The sequence below is a fragment of the Myxine glutinosa genome, chromosome 3 (assembly GCF_964187855.1).
Source record: "Myxine glutinosa chromosome 3, kmMyxGlut1.1, whole genome shotgun sequence".
Classification (NCBI taxonomy): Eukaryota; Metazoa; Chordata; class Myxini; order Myxiniformes; family Myxinidae; genus Myxine; species Myxine glutinosa.
Window position 1 is genome coordinate 193,490,886 of NC_136263.1, and position 27,090 is coordinate 193,517,975.

At 36.5% G+C, this 27,090-nt stretch overlaps 1 protein-coding gene across 1 annotated transcript in view; it reads right to left on the reverse strand.

Annotated features, from left to right (window-relative positions):
• Nucleotides 1-27,090, reverse strand: part of LOC137424097 (uncharacterized) — a 175,100-nt gene that overhangs the window by 17,674 nt on the left and 130,336 nt on the right. The window contains exons 26-29 of the mRNA XM_068111564.2: nt 21,671-21,715; nt 19,380-19,412; nt 14,819-14,965; nt 8,661-8,715 (exon numbers count right to left, since the gene is read on the reverse strand). Coding sequence (XP_067967665.2) covers nt 8,661-8,715; nt 14,819-14,965; nt 19,380-19,412; nt 21,671-21,715 — 280 coding nt within the window. The remainder of the gene's footprint in view (nt 1-8,660; nt 8,716-14,818; nt 14,966-19,379; nt 19,413-21,670; nt 21,716-27,090) is intronic.

Below are 27,090 nucleotides of genomic sequence, written 5' to 3' on the forward strand. Positions count from 1 at the left end.
AAAATCATGTAAATAATTTAGAAGGTGGATTATATTTGAACTAGAGATTAAAATCACATAAATGATTCAGAATGTGGATTATATGTTAAACTGGAGACTAAAATGATGAAAATGATTTATAATGTGGATTCTATTTAAAACATCGATTGAAGTCATGTAAATAATTTAGAAGGTGGATTATATTTGAACAAGAGATTAAAATCACATAAATGATTCAGAATGTGGATTATATGTTAAACTGGAGACTAAAATGTTGAAAATGATTTATAATGTGGATTCTATTTAAAACATCGATTAAAATCATGTAAATTATTTAGAAGGTGGATTATATTTGAACAAGAGATTAAAATCACATAAATGATTCAGAATGTGGATTATATGTTAAACTCGACACTAGAATGATGAAAATGATTTATAATGTGGATTCTATTTAAAACATCGATTAAAATCATGTAAATAATTTAGAAGGTGGATTATATTTGTATTACAGATTAAAATCATATAAATGATTCAGAATGTGGATTATATGTTAAACTCGACACTAAAATGTTGAAAATGATTTATAATGTGGATTCTATTTAAAACATCGATTAAAATCATGTAAATTATTTAGAAGGTGAATTATATTTGTATTACAGATTAAAATCATATAAATGATTCAGAATGTGGATTATATGTTAAACTCGACACTAGAATGATGAAAATGATTTATAATGTGGATGCTATTTAAAACATCGATTGAAGTCATGTAAATAATTTAGAAGGTGGATTATATTTGAACAAGAGATTAAAATCACATAAATGATTCAGAATGTGGATTATATGTTAAACTGGAGACTAAAATGTTGAAAATGATTTATAATGTGGATTCTATTTAAAACATCGATTAAAATCATGTAAATAATTTAGAAGGTGGATTATATTTGTATTACAGATTAAAATCATATAAATGATTCAGAATGTGGATTATATGTTAAACTGGAGACTAAAATGTTGAAAATGATTTATAATGTGGATTCTATTTACAACATCGATTAAAATCATGTAAATAATTTAGAAGGTGGATTATATTTGAACTAGAGATTAAAATCACATAAATGATTCAGAATGTGGATTATATGTTAAACTGGAGACTAAAATGATGAAAATGATTTATAATGCGGATTCTATTTAAAACATCGATTGAAGTCATGTAAATAATTTAGAAGGTGGATTATATTTGAACAAGAGATTAAAATCACATAAATGATTCAGAATGTGGATTATATGTTAAACTGGAGACTAAAATGTTGAAAATGATTTATAATGTGGATTCTATTTAAAACATCGATTAAAATCATGTAAATTATTTAGAAGGTGGATTATATTTGAACTAGAGATTAAAATCACATAAATGATTCAGAATGTGGATTATATGTTAAACTCGACACTAGAATGATGAAAATGATTTATAATGTGGATTCTATTTAAAACATCGATTGAAGTCATGTAAATAATTTAGAAGGTGGATTATATTTGAACAAGAGATTAAAATCACATAAATGATTCAGAATGTGGATTATATGTTAAACTGGAGACTAAAATGTTGAAAATGATTTATAATGTGGATTCTATTTAAAACATCGATTAAAATCATGTAAATTATTTAGAAGGTGGATTATATTTGAACTAGAGATTAAAATCACATAAATGATTCAGAATGTGGATTATATGTTAAACTCGACACTAAAATGTTGAAAATGATTTATAATGTGGATTCTATTTAAAACATCGATTAAAATCATGTAAATAATTTAGAAGGTGGATTATATTTGTATTACAGATTAAAATCATATAAATGATTCAGAATGTGGATTATATGTTAAACTGGAGACTAAAATGTTGAAAATGATTTATAATGTGGATTCTATTTACAACATCGATTAAAATCATGTAAATAATTTAGAAGGTGGATTATATTTGAACTAGAGATTAAAATCACATAAATGATTCAGAATGTGGATTATATGTTAAACTGGAGACTAAAATGATGAAAATGATTTATAATGTGGATTCTATTTAAAACATCGATTGAAGTCATGTAAATAATTTAGAAGGTGGATTATATTTGAACAAGAGATTAAAATCACATAAATGATTCAGAATGTGGATTATATGTTAAACTGGAGACTAAAATGTTGAAAATGATTTATAATGTGGATTCTATTTAAAACATCGATTAAAATCATGTAAATTATTTAGAAGGTGGATTATATTTGAACTAGAGATTAAAATCACATAAATGATTCAGAATGTGGATTATATGTTAAACTCGACACTAGAATGATGAAAATGATTTATAATGTGGATTCTATTTAAAACATCGATTAAAATCATGTAAATAATTTAGAAGGTGGATTATATTTGTATTACAGATTAAAATCATATAAATGATTCAGAATGTGGATTATATGTTAAACTCGACACTAAAATGTTGAAAATGATTTATAATGTGGATTCTATTTAAAACATCGATTAAAATCATGTAAATTATTTAGAAGGTGAATTATATTTGTATTACAGATTAAAATCATATAAATGATTCAGAATGTGGATTATATGTTAAACTCGACACTAGAATGATGAAAATGATTTATAATGTGGATGCTATTTAAAACATCGATTGAAGTCATGTAAATAATTTAGAAGGTGGATTATATTTGAACAAGAGATTAAAATCACATAAATGATTCAGAATGTGGATTATATGTTAAACTGGAGACTAAAATGTTGAAAATGATTTATAATGTGGATTCTATTTAAAACATCGATTAAAATCATGTAAATTATTTAGGAGGTGGATTATATTTGAACTCGAGATTAAAATCACATAAATGATTCAGAATGTGGATTAAATGTTAAACTCGACACTAGAATGATGAAAATGATTCATAATGTGGATTCTATTTAAAACATCGATTAAAATCATGTTAAATATTAAGAAGGTGGATTCTATTTGAACAAGAGATTAAAATCACATAAATGATTCAGAATGTGGATTTATATGTTAAACTGGAGACTAAAATGTTGAAAATGATTTATAATGTGGATTCTATTTAAAACATCGATTAAAATCATGTAAATAATTTAGAAGGTGGATTATATTTGAACAAGAGATTAAAATCACATAAATGATTCAGAATGTGGATTATATGTTAAACTCGACACTAAAATGTTGAAAATGATTTATAATGTGGATTATATTTAAAACATCGATTAAAATCATGTAAATTATTTAGAAGGTGGATTATATTTGTATTACAGATTAAAATCATATAAATGATTCAGAATGTGGATTATATGTTAAACTCGACACTAGAATGATGAAAATGATTTATAATGTGGATTCTATTTAAAACATCGATTAAAATCATGTAAATTATTTCGAAGGTGGATTATATTTGAACAAGAGATTAAAATCACATAAATGATTCAGAATGTGGATTATATGTTAAACTGGAGACTAAAATGTTGAAAATGATTTATAATGTGGATTCTATTTAAAACATCGATTAAAATCATGTAAATTATTTAGAAGGTGGATTATATTTGAACTAGAGATTAAAATCACATAAATGATTCAGAATGTGGATTATATGTTAAACTGGAGACTAAAATTATGTAAATAATTTATAATGTGGATTATATTTGTATTACAGATTAAAATCAGATAAATTATTTAGAATGTGGATTATATTTGTACTAGCGGGGTCACCCGTGGGAATCCCACGGGCATGGATGTGTGTGACATTTCGACATATTGAGTTATATGCTGCACATTCATTTTTACAAAATGGTTACTGGCAAGTCATCAGATCCAGAAATGGTGTGATGAACACAATTTATTTATTTCACATAATATGTGACCCCTCACTCCTCTCCACCTGACACTCTCCTGTCTCCACCTGACACTCTCCTGTCTCCACCTGACACTCTCCTCTCTCCACCTAGCACTCCTCTCCTCTCCAAACCCTCACATCCCTCTCCTTTCCAATCCCTCACCTCTCCAATCCCTCACACTCCTCTCCTCTCCAATCCTTCACACGCCTCTCCAATCGCGCCTCACACTCCTCTCCAATCGCGCCTCACACTCCTCTCCAATCACGCCTCACACTCCTCTCCAATCGCGCCTCACACTCCTCTCCAATCGTGCCTCACACTCCTCTCCAATCGTGCCTCACACTCCCCTCCAATCACTCCTCTCCAATCGTGCCTCACACTCCTCTCCAATCACGCCTCACACTCCTCTCCAATCGTGCCTCACACTCCTCTCCAATCGCGCCTCACACTCCTCTCCAATCGCGCCTCACTCGCCTCTCCAATCGGCTTTCCCCGTCTCGTTTCTCTCCTTTTTCTCCCGTCTCGTTCTTTTTCTTGCTCCAAATCGGCCCGTCGGAATCGGAAATCGGCCCGTCTCGCCCGTCGGCCCGTCGGAATCGGAAATCGGCCCGTCTTGCTTTTGTGCTTGTGCGTAAATAAATTGTGTTCATGACACCATTTCTGGTGTTGGGCTAGCGGCTAGGGTGCCGGCTTAGGATCCTGGGTTCGAATCTCGGTCGATCGCCGAATTAATGCCAGGGGGGTTGACTCAGCCTGTCATCCTTCCGAGGTCGGCTAATTGAGTACCAGTTCACTGGTAATTCCCTGTTTGTCGTTGAAGGCGGCAAAAAGGGTTGGCGTCAGGAAGGGCATCCGGCCGTAAAACATTGCTTCAAAAAGGGGACAAAAAAACAACAACTACCACGGTCCCCGAAAAGGCCAACCCCCGCTTTGCGGGGAAAAATGGCCTCTAAACGGTGGTTTTTACACCATTTCTGGATCTGATGACTTGCCAGTAACCATTTTGTAAAAATGAATGTGCAGCATCTAACTCAATATGTCGAAATGTCACACACATCCATGCCCGTGGGATTCCCACGGGTGACCCCGCAAGTTTGCATTGACGTTCGTCGATGGACTCGTTCGCCCGTCTCATTCGTTTTCTTGCTGCATCCTGTTCAAGTCTGCGTTCTTCATCGATCGTCTCATTCATTTTGGAAATAGAAGTTTCCACGCAGCGCATGAATTGTCACGATCCTCAAGAGGAATTTGTCTCGTAATCATCAAATGATAAATGGCAAGTAAATTATATTGTGGAAAATTAAAGATTTCAAATAAACCTATTTAAAGTGTATTCGCACATAACTAATTTTAAAAAACGAAGAAATATCTCTCGGTAATTTCCTGAAACATATTTTACTTCCGGCTAATAATGTTGAATTAAATAAAAACGAAGAAATATATGTCGGCATCATTGTTGACGTTTTTGTGACGACTGTCATCAAACGAAAAAGTAATATATCTTAACGGAAAAGCAAAAGCGAATTTTTAATATATATCGACACGTTGCCGTCGGTGTCATGTTGGGCGGTGTATGATACACCATGACGCGATTTTTAAAAATATATCTCTGCATTTTCCCGCGTGTGTGGAATGTTCTCAATTATTGCTGACACCGAGTCCAAAACCATCGATAAAAATGAAATCATATGGTGAGTTAGATTGGAGATAAAGGCGTGAGAGAGACTCAATGGCCTTGAAGTTGAAGTTACAGGCGTTTGAGAATTCATTTCGTTCTATAAACGGCAACTTTCATTGGATTTCCTTCCCGTTTTTTTTCAACCGAGTCGAAAACTATGTTAGCGACTGTGAAAAATGAAATGATATATCGAATTTTTAATATGTATCGACACGTTGCCGTCGGTGTCATGTTAGGCGGTGTATGATACACCATGACGCAATTTTAAAAAATATATCTGCATTTTCCCGCGTGTGTGGAATGTTCTCAATTATTGCTGACACCGACTCTAAAACCATCGATAAAAATGAAATCATATGGTGAGTTAGATTGGAGATAAAGGCGTGAGAGAGACTCAATGGCCTTGAAGTTACAGGCATTTGAGAATGCATTTCGTTCTATAAACGGCAACTTTCATCGGATTTTCTTCTCGTTTTTTTTCAACCGAGTCTAAAACTATGTTAGCGACTGTGAAAAATGAAATGATATATCGAATTTAAAATAGATATCGACACATTGCCGTCGGTGTCATGTTGGGCGGTGTATGATACACCATGACGCGATTTTAAAAAATATATCTCTGCATTTTCCCGCGTGTGTGGAATGTTTGTGGAAAATTAAAGATTTCAAATAAACCTATTTAAAGTGTATGCGCACATAACTAATAAAAAAAACGAAGAAATATCTCTCGGTAATTTCCTGAAACATATTTTACTTCCGGCTAATATGTTGAATGAAATAAAAACGAAGAAATATATGTCGGCATCATTGTTGACGTTTTTGTGACGACTATCATCAAACGAAATAGTAATATATCATAACGGAAAAGCAAAAGCGAATTTTTAATATATATCGACACATTGCCGGCGGTGTCATGTTGGGCGGTGTATGATACACCATGACGCGATTTTAAAAAATATATCTCTGCATTTTCCCGCGTGTGTGGATTGTTCTCAATTATTGCTGACACCGAGTCTAAAAGTAAAACCATCGATAAAAATGAAATCATATGGTGAGTTAGATTGGAGATAAAGGCGTGAGAGAGACTCAATGGCCTTGAAGTTACAGGCCTTTGAGAATTCATTTCGTTCTATAAACGGCAACTTTCATCGGATTTTCTTCCCGTTTTTTTTCAACCGAGTCTAAAACTATGTTAGCGACTGTGAAAAATGAAATGATTTATCGAATTTGATTTGAAATAAAACTGGGGGAGAGCAAGATACCACGGGCCTACAAAACAGGACTCAAAGCTATGCGAGTTAATAAAATGGTGGATATTTGTTTATAGCCACTCCCAGAATGGGTGGAGCTATGGGTGGAGCTACTCTGCAAACCGAGTAAGCCACACCCCGGACAGACACCCAACAGATAGACAGACAGACAGACAGAATCATCTACGGCTATTATAATATAGATTACAGATTAAAATCATATAAATGATTCAGAATGTGGATTATATGTAAAACTGGAGACTAAAATGTTGAAAATGATTTATAATGTGGATTCTATTTAAAACATCGATTAAAATCATGTAAATTATTTAGAAGGTGGATTATATTTGAACTAGAGATTAAAATCACATGAATGATTCAGAATGTGAATTATATGTTAAACTCGACACTAGAATGATGAAAATGATTTATAATGTGGATTCTATTTAAAACATCGATTAAAATTATGTAAATTATTTAGAAGGTGGATTATATTTGAACAAGAGATTAAAATCATATAAATGATTCAGAATGTGGATTATATGTTAAACTGGTGACTAAAAAAACCACCTTTTGAGGCCATTTTCCCCCGCAAAGCGGGGGTTGGCCTTTTTCGGGAACCGTGGTTGTTGTTGTTTTTCCGTCCCCTTTTTGAAGCAATGTTTTACGGCCGGATGCCCTTCCTGACGCCAACCCTTTTTGCCGCCTTTAACGACAAACAGGGAATTACCAGTGAACTGGTACTCAATTAGCCGACCTCGGAAGGATGACAGGCTGAGTCAACCCCCGTGGCGTTAATTCAGCGATCGACCGGGATTCGAACCCAGGATCCTAGGATCCTAAGCCGGCACCCTAGACGCTAGCCCAACACCAGGGTTTTAAACTGGTGACTGGTGACTGGTAAACTGGTGACTAGAATGGTGAAAATGATTTATAATGTGGATTCTATTTAAAACATCGATTAAAATCATGTAAATTATTTAGAAGGTGGATTATATTTGAACAAGAGATTAAAATCACATAAATGATTCAGAATGTGGATTATATGTTAAACTGGAGACTAAAATGTTGAAAATGATTTATAATGTGGATTCTATTTAAAACATCGATTAAAATCATGTAAATAATTTAGAAGGTGGATTATATTTGAACAAGAGATTAAAATCACATAAATGATTCAGAATGTGGATTATGGAGACTAAAATGATGAAAATGATTTATAATGTGGATTCTATTTAAAACATCGATTAAAATCATGTAAATAATTTAGAAGGTGGATTATATTTGTATTCCAGATTAAAATCATATAAATTATTCAGAATGTGGATTATATGTAAAACTGGAGACTAAAATGTTGAAAATGATTTATAATGTGGATTCTATTTAAAACATCGATTAAAGTCATGTAAATTATTAATCCATTAAGAAATGTCAGATGTGAAAAAATCCTTCAAGTTGTGTTTTACTTTGATGCCCTTTGAAAGATAAAATTTCAAACGACAAGTCATACAACAATAATTCGTACATTAACTCTTACAAAGACAATGTACAACTTCGACAACAATAAAGAGAAACTTCATTGATGAGAATTAACAATCAGAAGTCAATGAGATTGGTTGTTATGGTTGTGTATTATACTATGGTTAGTTATCTATTGTACGATGGTTAGTTGTGTATTGTACTATGGTTAGTTGTATATTGTACAATGGTTAGTTATGCATTGTTCTAGGGTTGGTTGTATATTGTACTATGGTTATTTATTTATTGTACTATGGTGGTTTATTATTGCACTATAGTTGGTTGTGTATTGTAGTATAATGGTTTTCATTGTCTGTAGTGGTTTATATTATTACCCTGCATGACTCTCATACAAACGTCCAAGATGTGCTGGTTCGATGGTTCTTGTCCCTAAAGGGTGAAAACAAAATTAAATCTGGAACACGAGTTTCTTTAGAATGTTATTGTTTTTCTCTCTTTAACAATGAACGATTCATTTCGTAATTTGATTTCCTCTTTTATTAAACATGCTGTTTCCTATGTATGATCATCTTTGCTCTCTTTTACACTTCACATATCTCTCTATGCCATTTTGCATATGAATGTTTTATTTTGCTTTTGTTTTTCTAACATTATGTTTACCACTCTGCAATGCTCTCCTTCAGCAAATGATTTGGCCTGTTTTTTTGTTTGTTTGTTTGTTTATTTACAGAAGAGAGGATCTTGGAAGAACAAAGTAGAACTGACAGTGGGACAAACATCAAATGCTTGAATGAACAGTATAAGAAGGGGAGGGACCCTGAAACTAGCAAGTAATATGATTGGGTTAAAAAAATGTTAATGAGTGTAATAAGGGTCAGAACTGGGGATGACAAGAGATGGTGGTGCACTGCTTTCTGGAACTGCTGGAAGGATGAGCAAGGTAGAACAGCCTCTGGCCGGAAGCACCATAGATTGGAGAAGTGAGTAATAAAACAGTTGAGGTGTGCATTCAGCATGGATTTTAGAGATTTAACCAGGAGGAAGTTACTGGAATAACGCGTGCATCCTGGAGTAGACAGGAAGGATTGGAGAACTGAGTAGAAGGAGAAATATTGGAGAAGAGGTGGTTAAAAAAAACCGAGAAACTTGCCTATGATGTGAAAGCAACGGACCTTATGCTTCAGCCTCAGCACGAGCGTTTACAATAATTTTTTAGAGTTTTCGATTCCACAGAATCGAGGAGAGATGGATCTGATGCTGCGGCACCAATCCATAATGGAAAACGGTGCTCTATTGACCAACAGACATAGTCCTTGTTGACTGAATATCACAATGATGTCGGGTATACTATGTCACTGATCTGTATACATGTATTTTGCGTTCTTTATTAACACTTTTATACGTATATTCCCCCTAAAAAAAATCAAGGAAAAAACATTTAAAACAAGAAAGAGCAATCAGAGATTGCAGACCCTCGCCAGGATGCGTTTTCAGTGGTTTTTTTAGGCTTTTGTGTTAAAAACAAACATGGCGGCCGAACCACGTGACCGATGACGTCATCATTATTATTTTTCTCCACCAATTTATCCCTAGATGATGCTCAAGAAATTTCATCTTGATCAGATGAAGTTTTGTACTTGTCGAATTATGATGTCATAATGGAAGCACCTATGACATAATCATTAACATATTTTATTCCCCTTGGAGAGTTCTTTACAATGAGCCATGTCTCAATTTTTGCCATGCTGCACTTTCAGAGATATGGAGGTGCAAAGTTTTTTCCGTTTTTCAAAAATGGCGGCCGAACCACGTGACCTATGACGTCATAAAAAACTTCTCCACTAATTTATCCCTAGATGACGCTCAAGAAATTTCATCTTAATCGGATGAAGTTTTGTACTTGTCAAATTATGACGTCATAATGGAGGCACCTATGACATCATCATTAACATATTTTATTCCCCATGGAGAGTTCTTTACAATGAGCCATGTCTCAATTGTTTCTATTCAGCGCTTTCGGAGATATGGAGGTGCAAAGTTTTTCGGTTTTTCAAAGATGGCGCCTGTACCAAGTGACCTATGACGTCATAATTATCATACAAATTTATACAGGTGGAGTTCCACCTATGGTGGAAATTTCCTGTCAATCGGACCAATGGTTGCCGAGAAAATCATATTTATTCTGTGCGGACAAACAGACAAACAAACAGACAAACGGACCCAAATGCAATACCCTCTCCTCCTGCGCGGGTAACAAAATGTAAAATCAGAGGGATGAAATCTCAAAAAAAAAAAAAAAGTAGGAATGACACCACAATCCTCTTATAGATTACCATCATGGCATCTTTTGATGTTATTCCATCACAATCCCACAACAAAACTAAAACATCAAAATATGTCATGATGGTAACGTCGTGATGGTAACTTGTCGTGTTGTTGTGATGGATACCGAAGAGGATCTCTTAAACAAAGGGACATTGTGGTTTAAATAGTACCTTGGCTTTTTGGTTTATCAGACAGTGAGCTCTTATAGTGGTTACAATGTCATACGACCTCTCATCACTAATGGTCACTCGACTATGCTTTGAACAAAGTAGGAAAAATTGCCTTGGAAATAAAACAAAAAGGCTTATTACCCTCACCAGAGGAGCGGGTATTGCATTTGAGTCCGTTTCGTTTGTTTGTTTGTGTTTGTCTGTTTGTTTGTCTGTTTGTCCGCACAGAATAAATGATTTTCTCTGCAACCGTTGGTCCGATCGACAGGAAATTTTCACGATAGGTGCAACTCCACCTGTAGAATGTTTTAATGTTAATTATGATGTCATAGGTCACGTGGTTCGGCCGCCATCTTGGAAAAACCGAAAAACTTTGCACGTCTATATCTCCGAAAGCGCTGAATAGAAAAAATTGAGACATGGCTCATTCTAAAGAACTCTCCATTGGGAATAAAATACATTAATGATGATGTCATAGGTGCCTCCATTATGACGTCATAATTCGACAAGTACAACACATCATCCGATCAAGATGAAATTTATTGAGTGTCCTGTAGGCATAAATTGGTGAAGAAAAAAAATTATTGAAGACGTCATAGGTCACGTGGTTCGGCCGCCATCTTGGAAAACCGAAAAACGTTGCACCTCGATATCGATGAAAGCTCTGCATAGAAAAAATTGAGACATGGCTCATTGTAAAGAACTCTCCATGGAGAATAAAATATGTTAATCATGATGTCATAGGTGCCTCCATGATGACGTCATAATTCGACAAGTACAAAACTTCATCCGATCAAGATGAAATTTCTTGAGCATAATGTAGGAATAAATTAGTTTAGAAAAAAAAAATGATGATGACGTCATCGGTCACGTGGTTCGGCCGCCATATCTGTTTTAACACAAAATCCTTTAAAAACCACTGAAAATACATCCTGGCGATGGTTTGCAATCTCCGATTGCTCTTTTTTAGGCTATCAGCTAGGGGGGTCAACCGGTACCAAATTGAGGGAGTAAGGCTAATAATGATTTTTGACAAGGTTTTTACCTCTAGAATAAGAAAATATGTGATAGCAAATTCAACGATGTAGCTAAATGTGTGTTATCACCCATTTTCAAAATGGCCGCCATTTTACATACAAAATTTAACGTTGTTGTTGTTTTGTTTGCTTTTTGTTCTGTAGGAACGGTGGTCGGAGCAACGAGCAACGGAGTAGATAGAAAGTAGATGCTATACGATTAGAATAGAAATAATAGTACACACCAAGTGATGAGGTCTACTAATTTTCCAAAATGAACAGCACCACAGAAAGCAAAGAATGCGTTATACACATGACAAGATCGGATGACGATGATCATCTGGTGAGCCCACAAAACTACACATCTTGGTTGACATTACTGGAAGCGGCTAAGGTTAGGAACCATGAACATATCATCAATATTGCCGAGGGGCTTGAGGGCAATGAAGTGCCAGAAATATTCTACCACCGAAAATGTAGGAGCCTGTTCACCATGAAACGAGATTTAAACATGCTAAAGAGGAAAGCCAATGAAGACACTGAATCTGAAGCAGGAGGTAGCAGCGCTCCCAAAAGGCCATGTAGGAGATCATCAGTAGAGAAAAGAGTGTATGATACGGAGTGCATCTTCTGTCGCAGAGACAAGTATGTGAAGGGGTCTCATACACGTGAAAATTTTTCACAAGTTGTTCAACTCAGAGCAGATGAAAGATTGAGAGAATGTGCAATAAAGAAAAATGACAAGGATATGATAGCGCTTACCAGTAGAGATATTGTGGCAGCAGAAGCGTGTTACCATTTCTCATGCTACAGGAATTACAACAGAGAATGTATACAGCCTGAGGTTGAAGGTGCAGATGGACCCGATGACACAGATGATTTTGCACAGTATCAGAGGATCGAGAAAGAAGCATATGCAAAACTTCTCACCTATATCAGAACAGACGTAATCCCAAACAAGACCATCATACCAGTCATGTCACTCACTGCTAAATTAGAAGAATACATGCTGTCTGATGGGATTGATTGTCTAACGCAGTCCACAAAGAAACATGTTCATAGAACGCTTGAATATGAGCTGGGGAGTTCGGTGAAGATATTTCCAGATGACAAGGGAAAGTTGGTGATGGTACCAGACAATGTATCATTGGAAGATGCTGTCTTGCAAAATCAATGTCTGCAAAGGGAACTCAAAATATGGAAAAACAAAGTGAAAGACTCCAACAAGATCATAGATCAAACATCAGCGACAATTCGTACAAAAATCAAAGACGACATGAAACCCACACCCTGGCCATACCATCCATCAGATGCTGAGGATGTAACACCTATTCCATATGAGCTGGAGCGGTTTCTCATTGGGCTGCTAACTGGAGACCCGACAAGTAAGGTTCAATCATCTAGGATAACCACCCTGGTCCAGTCATTTAGTCAGGACATGATATATGCTGTGACACGTGGAAAGCACCAACCACCAAAACATATGATGCTTTCGTACGCAGTTAAAACTCTCACTGGCAACATCGAGATCATACGCACACTGAACAAGTTCGGACATGGAGTGTCTTATGACCAGCTAGAAGAGAATGACACAGCCCTGTGTGTTGAAAAGTTAGCAACAGAACTCAACCAGCAAGTTGCTCTTCCAACATCCATCAAACCTCATATCCATACGCAGTTGGCGTGGGATAACATAGACAGACTTGAAGAAACACTAACAGGCAAGGGAACATCACATCGCGTGAATGGAATAGCAGTGCAATCCAAGATCTATGGACCGCTTCCTCCTCCCAAACCAAATCTTCCACCAGCTAAGAAACTCAAGAAGAGGACCCTTAATATGGAGTCCGAAGAGCTAGAAGTATATGTAGCTGGTGCACGTGTGGGTCCCCAGCCTCTCCAGAATAATGACAACTTTGTCTTAGACGCCAGAAAAGCATCCCAAGAGGCCAGAAGCAAGAATCTACTATGGGTCGTAGCAAGACAAACAACTACTGACAAGCAGACACTCCCAAGTTGGACTGGGTTCAATATCAAAACCAGAGATGAGGTGCCAATATCAGAAGATGTGGTTGGATATCTACCAACTATCAATGCACCAGCAACAGAGTTGACTACAGTATTCGATATCCTGAAACGATCAGAGCACATCAGGCAGAATCTTTTGCTAGAGACAATTGTAGTTGTCATGGATCAAGCGCTGTATGCAAAAGCTGCTGAAATAGCCTGGAAACACAAAGATCGCTTCTGCAATATCCTCTTGAGAATGGGAACATTCCATACCATCATGAACTTTCTTGGAATAATTGGAAAGAGATTCAGTGATGCTGGATTGAAAGAGGTGTGCATCGAATCTGGGATAGTAGCTGAGGGTTCGCTCAACGGAGTCCTTGATGGAAAACAATACAATCGTGCTGTTAGAACCCACAAATGTATCTATGAAGCTCTGATGCGACTGGTATGGGCAGAGTTTACACAATGGATAGATGATCATCTACAGCAGCAGAGTCCTACAATCGAGGCAGTCTTAGAAGAGGTCAACAAGATGACTGATGATTTAAACCAACAGGTATTCGACAGCCTACTTCAGAGTCCACGGTTTACAGAGTTGATGCAGCTATGGGCAGAATTCCTTGATCATCTTCGTCACAACAATGGACAGCTGTCAGGGTACTGGATGTCCTACATTGACATGGTAGAAGAATATGAAACATGGTGTTTTTAATAGAAAAACATGCATTTTGGCGGCCATTTTGAAAATGAGGTGATAACACCCATTTAGCTACATGGTTGAATTTGCTATCACATATTTTCATATTCTAGGGGTAAAGACCTATCCAAAAATCAATATTAGGCTTACTCCCTCATTTTGGTACCAATGGACCCTATTTTGGGGGTCTGGGTGATGGCCTATTTCTTGTTTATCTCTTGTTAATGAAGGTAAAAGTTTACTTCTGAGAAAAACTTGACAAAATGGTGAAAATGGCCTTCATGGTTTGCAAATGATTTGTGGAAACTCACTGGCATTCCCTCTTGCCCTGGATTTCCAGGAACACCACGGTCTCCCTGCTCTCCTCGTGTTCCGATGATACCTGGCATACCATAACCACCCCTGGGACCTCCTTTTCCTTGGAGGCCCTGCTCTCCAACCGGTCCAGCTCCTCCCAGCTATATAAATGACAAAAACGCAGTTACGCATTAATGATGAGGTATTCAACTACAGAAAATGTATAATAAGGAAATATTAAATTGATTATTGGTACGTAAAATGAGGGAATTAAAATCATTAAAGTTTGATATCTTAAGAATGGAAAAATGTACATTGAAACCTTTGTCCAATGCTAAAACCAAAAAGCCCATTTCCGTGAAATACAGGATGTACCGTATTATCCATGGCTAACCTGTACACGTTTTATTTTGCGGCTCTGTGAAATGTTTTTATTTTTTAACTATTACATACAAATGAATGAGTTTTAAAAAAACATTTCAAGTTTATCAACAATGTCTAAGATTTCTCCTTAAAGCATCAAATAACCATTTGGAATATAATTTTTAACATGGTGTGATTATAACAACGTCGAATCACTCGAATATCGTGTGATTCTAACATCCATAAATGCTGTCATATAGTGGAATTATAAACAATTTATAATTGCTATAATATCGTTATTGTTTTTTTTATAATTGCTCTAATATCGTGTGATTATAACACACAATATTATAGCAATTATAAATTTATAATTGCTATAATATCGTGTGATTATAACAATCTATAAACATTGTAATATCATGTGATTGTAACAATCTATAAACTCTAATATCGTGTAATTATAACAATCTAGAATCCCTATAGCATTGTGTAATTATAACAATCCATAAACGCTGTAATATCGTGTGATTATAACAATCTAGAATTGCTATAATATTGTGATTATAACAATCATTAAACACTAATATTATGTGATTATAACAATCCAAAAACACTGTAATATCATGTGATCATAACGATCGATAAACACTAATATCATGTGATTATAACGATCTATAAACACTCTAGTATCATGTGATGATAACAATCTATAAATGCTGTAACACCTTGTGATTATAACGATATATAAACACTGTAGTATCATGTGATCATAACAATCTAGAATTGCTGTAACACCTTGTAATTATAACAATCTAGAATTGCTGTAATATCATGTGATTTAACAATCTACAAATGAAGACCTGAGTGCAAGAAGTACTTTCGTCACAAAATAACACTTTTGAGATATTGAGGATCAAAGTTTTCAAAACATGCTGCAGATACTTTTTTTTAAAGGAGGCATACTATGGAGCCTGTTGCTGGTGCCAGGGGCTATACAGAGCAGACAAACCCTTTTTTTGTGGAAAAATAATCCTTTATTACGAAGAAAACGAGAAAATTAGTTACGGACTTAAGTACTTTTTGTGGCTAAATACCTTGACTTAGGTACTTTTTGCGACAAAATGGCTGGACTTGGGTACTTTTAACACACAAAGCCCTTTATTTCTCATTTTTGATTGCCAAACAGTCATTTTTGCTATGTCTCCTTGCCTTTCGTGGTTTAATTTTATGCAGAAATACTCAGTTAACTCCAATATTACCCAGTTAAGTCCAAAATTACTCAGTTAAATCGGAAATTAATGTCCTAAATAAAAGAAAACCTAACTTTGGTGCCAGTCGTCTTTCGCATCACAAGTCCCTCATTCAGCAAAGTCCTCCATGGTTTCTTTTTCGTTTTTTGCCCCTGTCATGACTGTTATCAGGGTTATCTTCATTCCCACCATGCTGTCCAGCCTCCATGGTCGCCATTTTCATAGCTTGTCACGTGACACATACTAGCATTTTGATTGGACAGTCATGGACTAAGGAACTTCTTGCTCAAACATTATGGATTTGGGTATTTCTTGCACTACATTTTAGTGAATTCAACAATGACCATATACCAATATACAGGACTTGAGAACTTATTTTCGAAATTTTTTGGTATCAAATGATGCTCTGGCCATTATAGATTATAGTACTGGTGCCAGCTCATTTTTTTCAAAAATGTGACTTAAGTACTTCTTGCACCCAGGTCGTCAAATGCTGTAGCACATTGGGATTATAACAACTAGCAACGGTACCCGCCCTACAGGCGGGGCTTCAATTGGGAGGCCCAAATGAAAAGGTAAAATGTCAGAAATTGAAGGCTTTCAAATATTCTTTCAAATTTGAAATTCTCTCAAGCAGGGATTCAACCCGTGTCCTTATAATAGGTCTTTGTCCGAGGTCACCGAGTCCGATCGGTGCAGCTGTGCAGCGATCGGTGCAGCCGTTTGAGCGGCACCCAGGAAAACAACATCATCACAATGTAAACATCGTCACAATGTAAACATCGTCACAATGAACATTATGCGAACGCGAATGTTATGCGGGAGTCCAAACCTGAGAATGCTGGAGACCAAAGCTGAAATTGTAAAAATTAAATAGCCTATTTTACTCCTGGTGATCCCAGGATTACCCACGCAAAATACCGTTGCGATCGGTTCAGCTGTTTTTGCGGTACCTTCGAACGGATAGACAGACAGACAGACAGACGGACGGACATTTGATGAATTATAGTAAGATGTAGAATTGCTGTAGCACTGCGATTATAACAATCAGGTATCACTGTAATGTCTTGTGATTATAACAATCTAGAAATGCTGTAACATATTGTGATTATACCAATCTATGATCACTATTATTTGATTATAACAATCTATAATCACTGTAACACTAATTATAACAATCTATAATCACTGTAACACATTGTGATTATGACAATCTGCAATCACTACTATATTGTGAGTATAACAATGTACGAATGCTGTAACATTGATTATAACAATCTAGAAATACTGTAATAGTGTGATTATAACAATCTAGAATGGCTGTAACATATTGTGATCGCAACAATCTTATAAATGCTGTAATAGTGTGATTATAACAATCTAGAAGTGCTGTAACATATTGTGATTATAACAATCTATGATCACTCATATTTGATTAGAACAATCTATAATCACTGTAACACTGATTATAACAATCTAGAATCATTGTAACTCATTGTGATTATGACAATCTGCAATCACTACTATCTTGTGAGTATAACAATCTAGTAATGCTGTAACATCGATTGTAACAATCTAGAATGGCTGTGATGCCTTGTGATTGTAACAATCTTAAAAATGCTGTAATAGCTTGTGATTATAACAATCTAGAAATGCTGTAATATATTGCGATTATAACAATCTCTGATCACTAATATTTGGTTATAACAATCTATGATCACTAATATTTGATTATAACAATCTATAATCACTGTAACACTGATAATAACAATCTAGAATAACTGTAACACATTGTGATTATGACAATCTGCAATCACTACTATCTTGTGAGTATAACAATCTAGAAATGCTGTAACATTGCTTATAACAATCCAGAAATACTGGATTGTTATAAGCAATGTATTGATTTGCAATACAGATTTGCAATACAGATGTTATAAGCAATACAGATTGTATTGATTATAACAATCTAGAATGGCTGTAATGCCTTGTGATTGTAACAATATTATAAATGCTATAATAGCTTGTGATTATAACAATCTAGAAATGCTGTAACATTGCTTATAACAATCCAGAAATACTGCAACATTGATTATAACAATCTAGAATGGCATCTCCGAGGTGCCATTGCCATGCCTTGTGATTGTAACAATATTATAAATGTTATAATAGCTTGTGATTATAACAATCTAGAAATGCTGTAACATATTGTGATTATAACAATCTCTGATCACTAATATTTGATTATAACAATCTATGATCACTAATAGTTGATTATAACAATCTATAATCACTGTAACACTGATTATACCAATCGAGAATAACTGTAACATATTGTGATTATAACAATCTCTGATCACTAATATTTGATTATAACAATCTATGATCACTACTATTTGATTGTAACAATCTATAATCACTATAACACTGATTATAACAATCTAGAATACCTGTAACACATTGTGATTATGACAATCTGCAATCACTACTATATTATGAGTGTAACAATCTCGAAATGCTGTAACATTGATTATAAGTTATAACAATCCAGAAATACTGTAACATTGATTATAACAATCTAGAATGGCTGTAATGCCTTGTGATTGTAACAATATTATAAATGCTGTAATATACTGCAAGTATAACCATCCTGCTTAAATGTTATGGAAAGCACATTATATGTTTTTATCAAAATATTTTCTGGAGTTTCCTGAAGCCTCAGAATGTTTTCTTTTTGCTTTTACAATGGTAGACGCTTAATATGACAGAGCAAACAGAGCATAACGGTTTCACTTTTGAGCAAATTTAACAACAATAAAGTAAACAGCACAATTCACGTTGTAAAGGCAAGCAGTGTAACTGACATTGCTATGGTAAGGTATGGTGTTTGTTTGGTTATAGCTTGTGCTGAATATGAAAATGTTAAATGAAAATGTTCGTTTTGTTGGAAAGTGTTGATTACCTCGCCCTTTGGTCCAACGTCTCCTTCACTCCCCTGTGGAGTTAAATGAGACGTGTTACTTCACACCAATCAGTGACTACATGAATAGCTATATACTATAATCAGTGACTATAAAAAACGCTGCTGTACACCGCCCTTGAGGCTCGGTTTGCAAGCCACCGTCTACATTTCCAATAGAAGAGACTTTTTTTTTTTCTTTTTTTTTTTTTGTATACAAGATCGAGGCTCGTGAAAGAGCTAACATTAATCACACAAAAAGACAAACCGACACACAAAACACAAAAAACAAGGGGAGCGGCAGACAAGATGGGGAGAGAGGGGGAAGGACACAAACACAACATTTGAGAGCAGGGACATCGGGAGGACTTGGGGGGAGGTGGGAGAGGAATAAAACATATGAACACTGCAAGGACTCTGGGGTGAATTACCGGGGGTAGAAAAGATCAAGGTTCTCGATGGGGGAAGATAAGAGATGGTGGTGAACAGCTGTTTTAAAGACCTGGAGGGAGGAGTGGGATTGAAGGGAGTGGGGGAGTTTGTTCCAGAGGCGGGAGAAAAGAGGAATGAAAGAGTGAAGGTGAGCAGAGAGCCTAGACTTTGGCAGTTTAACCATAAGAGGGTTGCAGGCAGATCTTGTGCGACCTGAAGGAATATTGGGGGGACAGAGCACAGAGAGAGCTGGGGGAGCAAGGCCAGAGAGGAGTCGGTAGAAGACAGAAAGACCACCAACCTGCCTGCGGTGAGTGAGTGAAAGGCCCTCGGAGTTGACTTCATCGCAGGAGATTCCAATGATTCTGAAAGCTTTGGCCTCAACAGCGTGAAGCCGAGCAAGGTGTGAGGCAGGAGCACCAGCCCAGAGGGGGGAACAGTATTCCATTGAGCTGCGGATGAAAGCCTTGTATGTGGTGAGGAGCTCAGGTGTGCCAAGGAAGGACTTCGCACGACGGAGGATGCCCAGTCGGCGACTGGCTTTGGAGGCCAGCTTGGAAATGTGGTTTTCCCAAGAAAGATCATGGCAGATAGTGAGACCCAAAAGCTTGAGCGACAGAACTTCTTGGAGAGGATTGTTGAGAAAGTAGATGGGAGGGTTTTCCAGTCGGTCCTTTCGGAGAGACATTGTAAGAGTGTGAGATTTGTCAGGATTGAAAGACATGTTCCACTTGTTTGACCAGTCTGTGATTTTGTCCAGGTCTGCAGAGAGTGAGGAGGCTGCGGACTGCCGATCTGAGGGATGAGGAATGGAGCGGCAGATAGTGGAGTCATCAGCAAAGAGATAGAGAGGATTTTCCAGAGAGTCGGAGAGATCATTGATGAAGACCAGAAATAGCACAGGGCCCAGAACACTACCTTGGGGAACTCCAGCCAGAACAGGAAGGGAGGATGAGAGAAATCCATTCAGGGCCACACGTTGCCTACGACCAGAGAGGAAATCCGCAAGCCATGAGTGGAGATTTCCCTGAATACCATAGGAGGAGAGTTTGGTGAGCAGAGCTGAGTGCCAGACCGTATCGAAGGCACGTGATATGTCAAGTGAGACAGCTCTGTTTTCCTGTTTGGCATTGAGGATTACTCTTTTATGGAAAATGGTTTTCTAGTTTGATTTATCTTCAAAAACAGACCGAAGTGAACACACATTTGTGTTAAAGGATTGGCCTTTAAAACCTACCCTCATGAAGGGGGACAGACATCTGTACAAACACACAAACTGATATACATAGTGCTTTATATGGTAGATGTTAGAGTTCACTTGTATTTAATTGTTAAAGTCCATTCATATATATTGATGTCCTTGTCCTGTATGTGATTTATGTACAAACTCCTCCATGATCTGCAGATCAATCGAGAAAATAACAGGTAGTTTAACACACAGGCTGGCATCTTATATCACAGATAGGACATGTGGTCGTTGTGAGCAATCTAAAATCCCCTCCACCCCCCTCCTGAGCCGGTCACCTGATGCTTGTAAAGGCCATGTACTACAACAGAGTTATTAGGGTGGAAACACCCAGAACAAATCCATACGTCATGTTTGTGCAAAATGGATGTTCTGTCATTGTTGCACAAAACCGGTGAACACTCGATACAGGTCTGCACAAATATTCATCCATGTGAGTATTCCAGATCTCGCTTCATCGTGTTGTCATATGTGGGTTGTTATTGGGACGCAAAGCGTCTGCATTTGTTTTTAAACACTGTTCTTTACATAAGCTATTATAATCAGCTTAGGTGGCCGACAAGTTTTGCGAGGCCATCGCGGGTAGACCGATTCTGACAAACGAGCATGAACTTACCATCTCACCCTTTTGTCCTTGGTAGCCATCAGTACCTGGAGGACCCTGAAAATGAAATAAATGAGTTTAAGAAACAGGAGAAGAGAAATCCTACGAATGAAGATGAAGAGGAAGAGAAAGACTGGATTCAAATAAATAATAAAATAAAACACATTTGAAGGTATTGTTAGGATTCCCCACAAAACCATAATATAGTAACAATAGTGTGTATTCATTTATGGGATTGTGTGGATATATGGGTTTGGAATTGGGTTTAGTTGGGATTACGTTTTGGGTTTGTTCGAGTTAGGGCAAGGATTATTAGGGTTGCGGTTATATTTCGGATTATTAGTGTTGTGGTTATTCCGGTTAGAATTAGTGGTATTAGGGTTGGGGTCATATTTCGGCTTATTATTGTTGGGGTTATTAATGTTGGGGTTACTCCGGTTAGAATTAGTGGTATTAGGGTTGCGGTTATATTTCGGATTATTAGTGTTGGGGTTATTAATGTTGGGGTTACTCCGGTTAGAATTAGTGGTATGAGGGTTGCGGTTATATTTCGGATTATTAGTGTTGTGGTTATTCCAGTTAGAATTAGTGGTATTAGGGTTGGGGTCATATTTCGGCTTATTATTGTTGGGGTTATTAATGTTGGGGTTACTCCAGTTAGAATTAGTGGTATTAGGGTTGGGGTCATATTTCGGCTTATTATTGTTGGGGTTATTAATGTTGGGGTTACTCCGGTTAGAATTAGTGGTATGAGGGTTGCGGTTATATTTCGGATTATTAGTGTTGTGGTTATTCCAGTTAGAATTAGTGGTATTAGGGTTGGGGTCATATTTCGGCTTATTATTGTTGGGGTTATTAATGTTGGGGTTACTCCGGTTAGAATTAGTGGTATTAGGGTTGCGGTTATATTTCGGATTATTAGTGTTGTGGTTATTCTGGTTAGAATTAGTGGTATGAAGGTTGCGGTTATATTTTGGATTATTAGTGTTGTGGTTATTCCAGTTAGAATTAGTGGTATTAGGGTTGGGGTCATATTTCGTATTATTGTTGGGGTTATCAATGTTGGGGTTACTCTGGTTAGAATTAGTGGTATTAGGGTTGCGGTTATATTTTGGATTATTAGTGTTGTGGTTATTCCGGTTAGAATTAGTGGTATTAGGGTTGGGATCATATTTCGGATTATTATTGTTGGGGTTATTAATGTTGAGGTTATTCTGGTTAGAATTAGTGGTTTTAGGGTTGCGGTTATATTTCGGATTATTGGTGTTGGGGTTACTAATGTTGGGGTCGTTCTGGTTAGAATTAGTGGTATTAGGGTTGCGGTTATATTTCGGATTATTAGTGTTGGGGTTATTAATGTTGGGGTTGTTCCGGTTAGAATTAGTGGTATTAGGGTTGCGGTTATATTTCGGATTATTAGTGTTGTGGTTATTAATTTTGGGGTTATTCCGGTTAGAATTAGTGGTATTAGGGTTGTGGTTGTATTTCGGATTATTAGTGTCGGGCTTATTAATTTTGGGGTTATTCTGGTTAGAATTAGTGGTATTAGGGTTGCGGTTATATTTCGGATTATTAGTGTTGTGGTTGTTAATGTTGGGGTTATTCCGGTTTGAATTAGTGGAATTAGGGTTGTGGTTATATTTCGGATTATTAGTGTTGGGTTTATTAATTTTGGGGTTATTCTGGTTAGAATTAGTGGTATTAGGGTTGTGGTTGTATTTCGGATTATTAGTGTTGGGTTTATTAATTTTGGGGTTATTCTGGTTAGAATTAGTGGTATTAGGGTTGTGGTTGTATTTCGGATTATTAGTGTTGGGTTTATTAATTTTGGGGTTATTTCGGTTAGAATTAGTGGTATTAGGGTTGTGGTTATATTTCGGATTATTAGTGTTGGGGTTATTAATGTTGAGGTTATTCCGGTGAGAATTAGTGGTATTAGGGTTGCGGTTATATTTCGGATTATTAGTGTTGAGGTTATTAATGTTGAGGTTATTCCGGTTAGAATTAGTGGTATTAGGGTTGCGGTTATATTTCGGATTATTAGTGTTGTGGTTATTAATGTTGGGGTTATTCTGATTAGGTTTAGTGGTATTAGGGTTGCGGTTATATTTCGAATTATTAGTGTTGGCGTTATTCCGGTTAGAATTAGTGGTATTTGGGTTGCGGTTATATTTCGAATTATTAGTGTTGGGGATATTCCGGTGAGAATTAGTGGTATTAGGGTTGCGGTTATCTTTCGGATTATTAGTGTTGTGGTTATTAATGTTGGGGTTATTCCGGTTTGAATTAGTGGTATCAGGGTTGTGGTTATATTTCGGATTATTAGTGTTGGGGTTATTAATGTTGGGGTTAATTCCAGTTTGAATTAGTGGTACTATGGTTGCGGTTATATTTCAGATAATTAGTGTTGGGGTTATTCCGGTTAGAATTTGTGGTATTAGGGTTGGGGTCATATTTCGGATTATTAGTGTTGTGGTTATTAATGTTGGGGTTATTCCGGTTTGAATTAGTGGTATTAAGGTTGTGGATATATTTCGGATTATTAGTGTTGGGGTTATTAATGTTGGGGTTATTCCAGTTAGAATTGGTGGTATTACGGTTGTGGTTATATTTCGGATTATTAGTGTTGGGGTTATTAATGTTGGGGTTATTCCGGTGAGAATTGGTGGTATTAGGGTTGCGGTTATATTTCGAATTATTAGTGTTGGGGTAAATCCGGTTAGAATTAGTGGTATTAGGGTTGCGGTTATATTTCGAATTATTCGTGTTAGGGTTATTCCAGTTAGAATTAGTGGTATTAGGGTTGCAGTTATATTTCGGATTATTAGTGTTGTGGTTATTAATGTTGGGGTTAAATCCGGTTTGAATTAGTTGTATCAGGGTTGCGGTTATATTTCGGATTATCAGTGTTGGGGTTATTAATGTTGGGTTTATTCCGGTTAGAATTAGTGGTATTAGGGTTGCGGTTATATTTCGGTTTATTAGTGTTGGGGTTATTCCGGTTCGAATTAGTGGTATTAGGGTTGCGGATATATTTCGAATTATTAGTGTTGGGGTTATTCCGGTTAGAATTAGTGGTATTAGGGTTGTGGTTATATTTCGGATTATTACTGTTGGGGTTATTAATGTTGGGGTTATTCCAGTTAGAATTAGTGGTATTACGGTTGAAGTTATATTTCGGGTTATTAGTGTTGGGGTTATTAATGTTGGGGGTTATTCCGGTTAGAATTAGTGGTATTAGCGTTGTGGTTGTATTTCGGATTATCAGTGTTGGGGTTATTAATGTTGGGGTTATTCCGGTTAGAATTTGTGGTATTAGGGTTGAGGTTATATTTCAGATTATTAGTGTTGGGGTTATTAATGTTGGGGTTATTCCGGTTGGAATTAGTGGTATTAGGGTTGAGGTTATATTTCGGATTATTAGTGTTGGGGTTATTAATTTTGCGGTTATTCCGGTTAGAATTAGTGGTATTAGGGTTGTGGTTATATTTCAGATTATTAGTGTTGGGGTTATTCCGGTTAGAATTAGTGGTATTAGGGTTGCGGTTATATTTCGGATTATTAGTGTTGTCGTTGTTAATCTTGGGGTTATTCCGGTTTGAATTAGTGGTATTAGGGTTGAGGTTATATTTCGGATTATCAGTGTTGCGGCTATTAATGTTGGGGTTATTCCGGTTAGAATTAGTGGTATTAGGGTTGCGGTTATATTTCGGATTATTAATGTTGGGGTTATTCCGGTTAGAATTAGTGGTATTAAGGTTGAGGTTATATTTCGGATTATTAGTGTTGGGATTATTAATGTTGGGGTTATTCTGGTTAGAATTTGTGGTATTAGGGTTGCGGTTATATTTCGGATTATTAATGTTGGGGTTATTCCGGTTAGAATTAGTGGTATTAAGGTTGAGGTTATATTTCGGATTATTAGTGTTGGGGTTATTAATGTTGGGGTTATTCCGGTTAGAATTAGTGTTATTAGGGTTGGGGTTATGAGAGTTAAGGTCAGGAACTTATCAGGTTTAGAGTTTGGGTTATTAGAGTCAGGGTTAGGGAGTTAGTTGGTTGGTTTGTGGTTATTAGTCCCCGACCGGTGTACACCGGAGGGGACTATAGGTTTGCACGCCATCCCTCCGTCTGTCAGTCCGTCAGTCAGTCCGTCAGTCCGTCAGTCCGTCAGTCCGTCAGTCTGTCAGTCCGTCAGTCCGTCAGTCTGTCAGTCTGTCAGTCTGTCAGTCCGTCAGTCCGTCAGTCAGTCAGTCCGTCAGTCCGTCACGCAAAGAACAGTTTTCCGGACTTTTTTTCTAAACTCTTAATGCTAATGATTTCAAACTTGGCACATGATTTCCTCATGATAATTTACAGATCAAGTTCGAAATTCACGACGTTTCGATCATTTTTGACAAAGTTATGGCACTTTGAACTTTGGGAATTCTGATAAATCTGATGATCCTGAACTCAGTGCCATTTTAAGTTTTAATTTCCTTTAAAAACCAATTTCTCTGCAATAATAGGACCGATTGAGATCAACTTTTCACCGTAGGGGGGACTCGGTCTGTAGAATATTTTAATGGTAATTATGACGTCACAGGTCACGTGGTTCGGCCGCCATATTGTTTTTCGTGAAAACACGAAAACCCCTTTTTCTCTGCAATGGCTGAACAGATCGATGCCAAACTTTGCAGGCAGAATCGCATACCCATGACGAACAAAAAAGTCAGCGAGCATGACGTCATGCGTCACATGGTTTCGGAGTTATGACGTTTTTAAGCATGAACCTTTAATACCGAGCTCCTCCCTCATTTTTGATCCAATCAAGGGGAAACTTCACAGATCTGTTCAGCATGTCAATCTACTAAAATGTCTTTTTGGAATTTGCGATAGGGCACGTGGTTTGGCAGATATCGTTAATTAAAGAGAAAATATTTTTTTTTAATGGATATCTCTTGTTAGGTTAGGAAGAGCAAGTTATCAGGACAGGTATTATCAGAGTTGGAGGTTAGCATCTATATTATAAAACAGGAGTGTCTGTCTGTCCGTCCATCCCCATACTGCTCCCTCAGTGTTGGGCCTAGCCCCACCAAACTTTCTGTGGGAAGTTTTGGGGTCCTCGTGGATGTCGTAAGTTAGGTAGGAGCTTTCATAAGTTCCTCAATAAAATTGTGATTTTGAAATTGACTTGATATGGACCTGCTCCCAAATCCGGAAATGAACAGATGATGACATGGGCTAGTTTGATAATATCTCAATGCAATCATGATTTAACAGAGTATTTTGTTATAGTATTAATGTATGATTGGAATGATGCTGTTTGGATTGAAAATAGAGATATTGAGTTTAAATATGAATGAGGAAATGACGTGAGGGTTTCGACTTTTTAACCGTGACATTGGCGGATTCGCCATATGCAGATTCGCCATCGACTGGGTATAGAACCA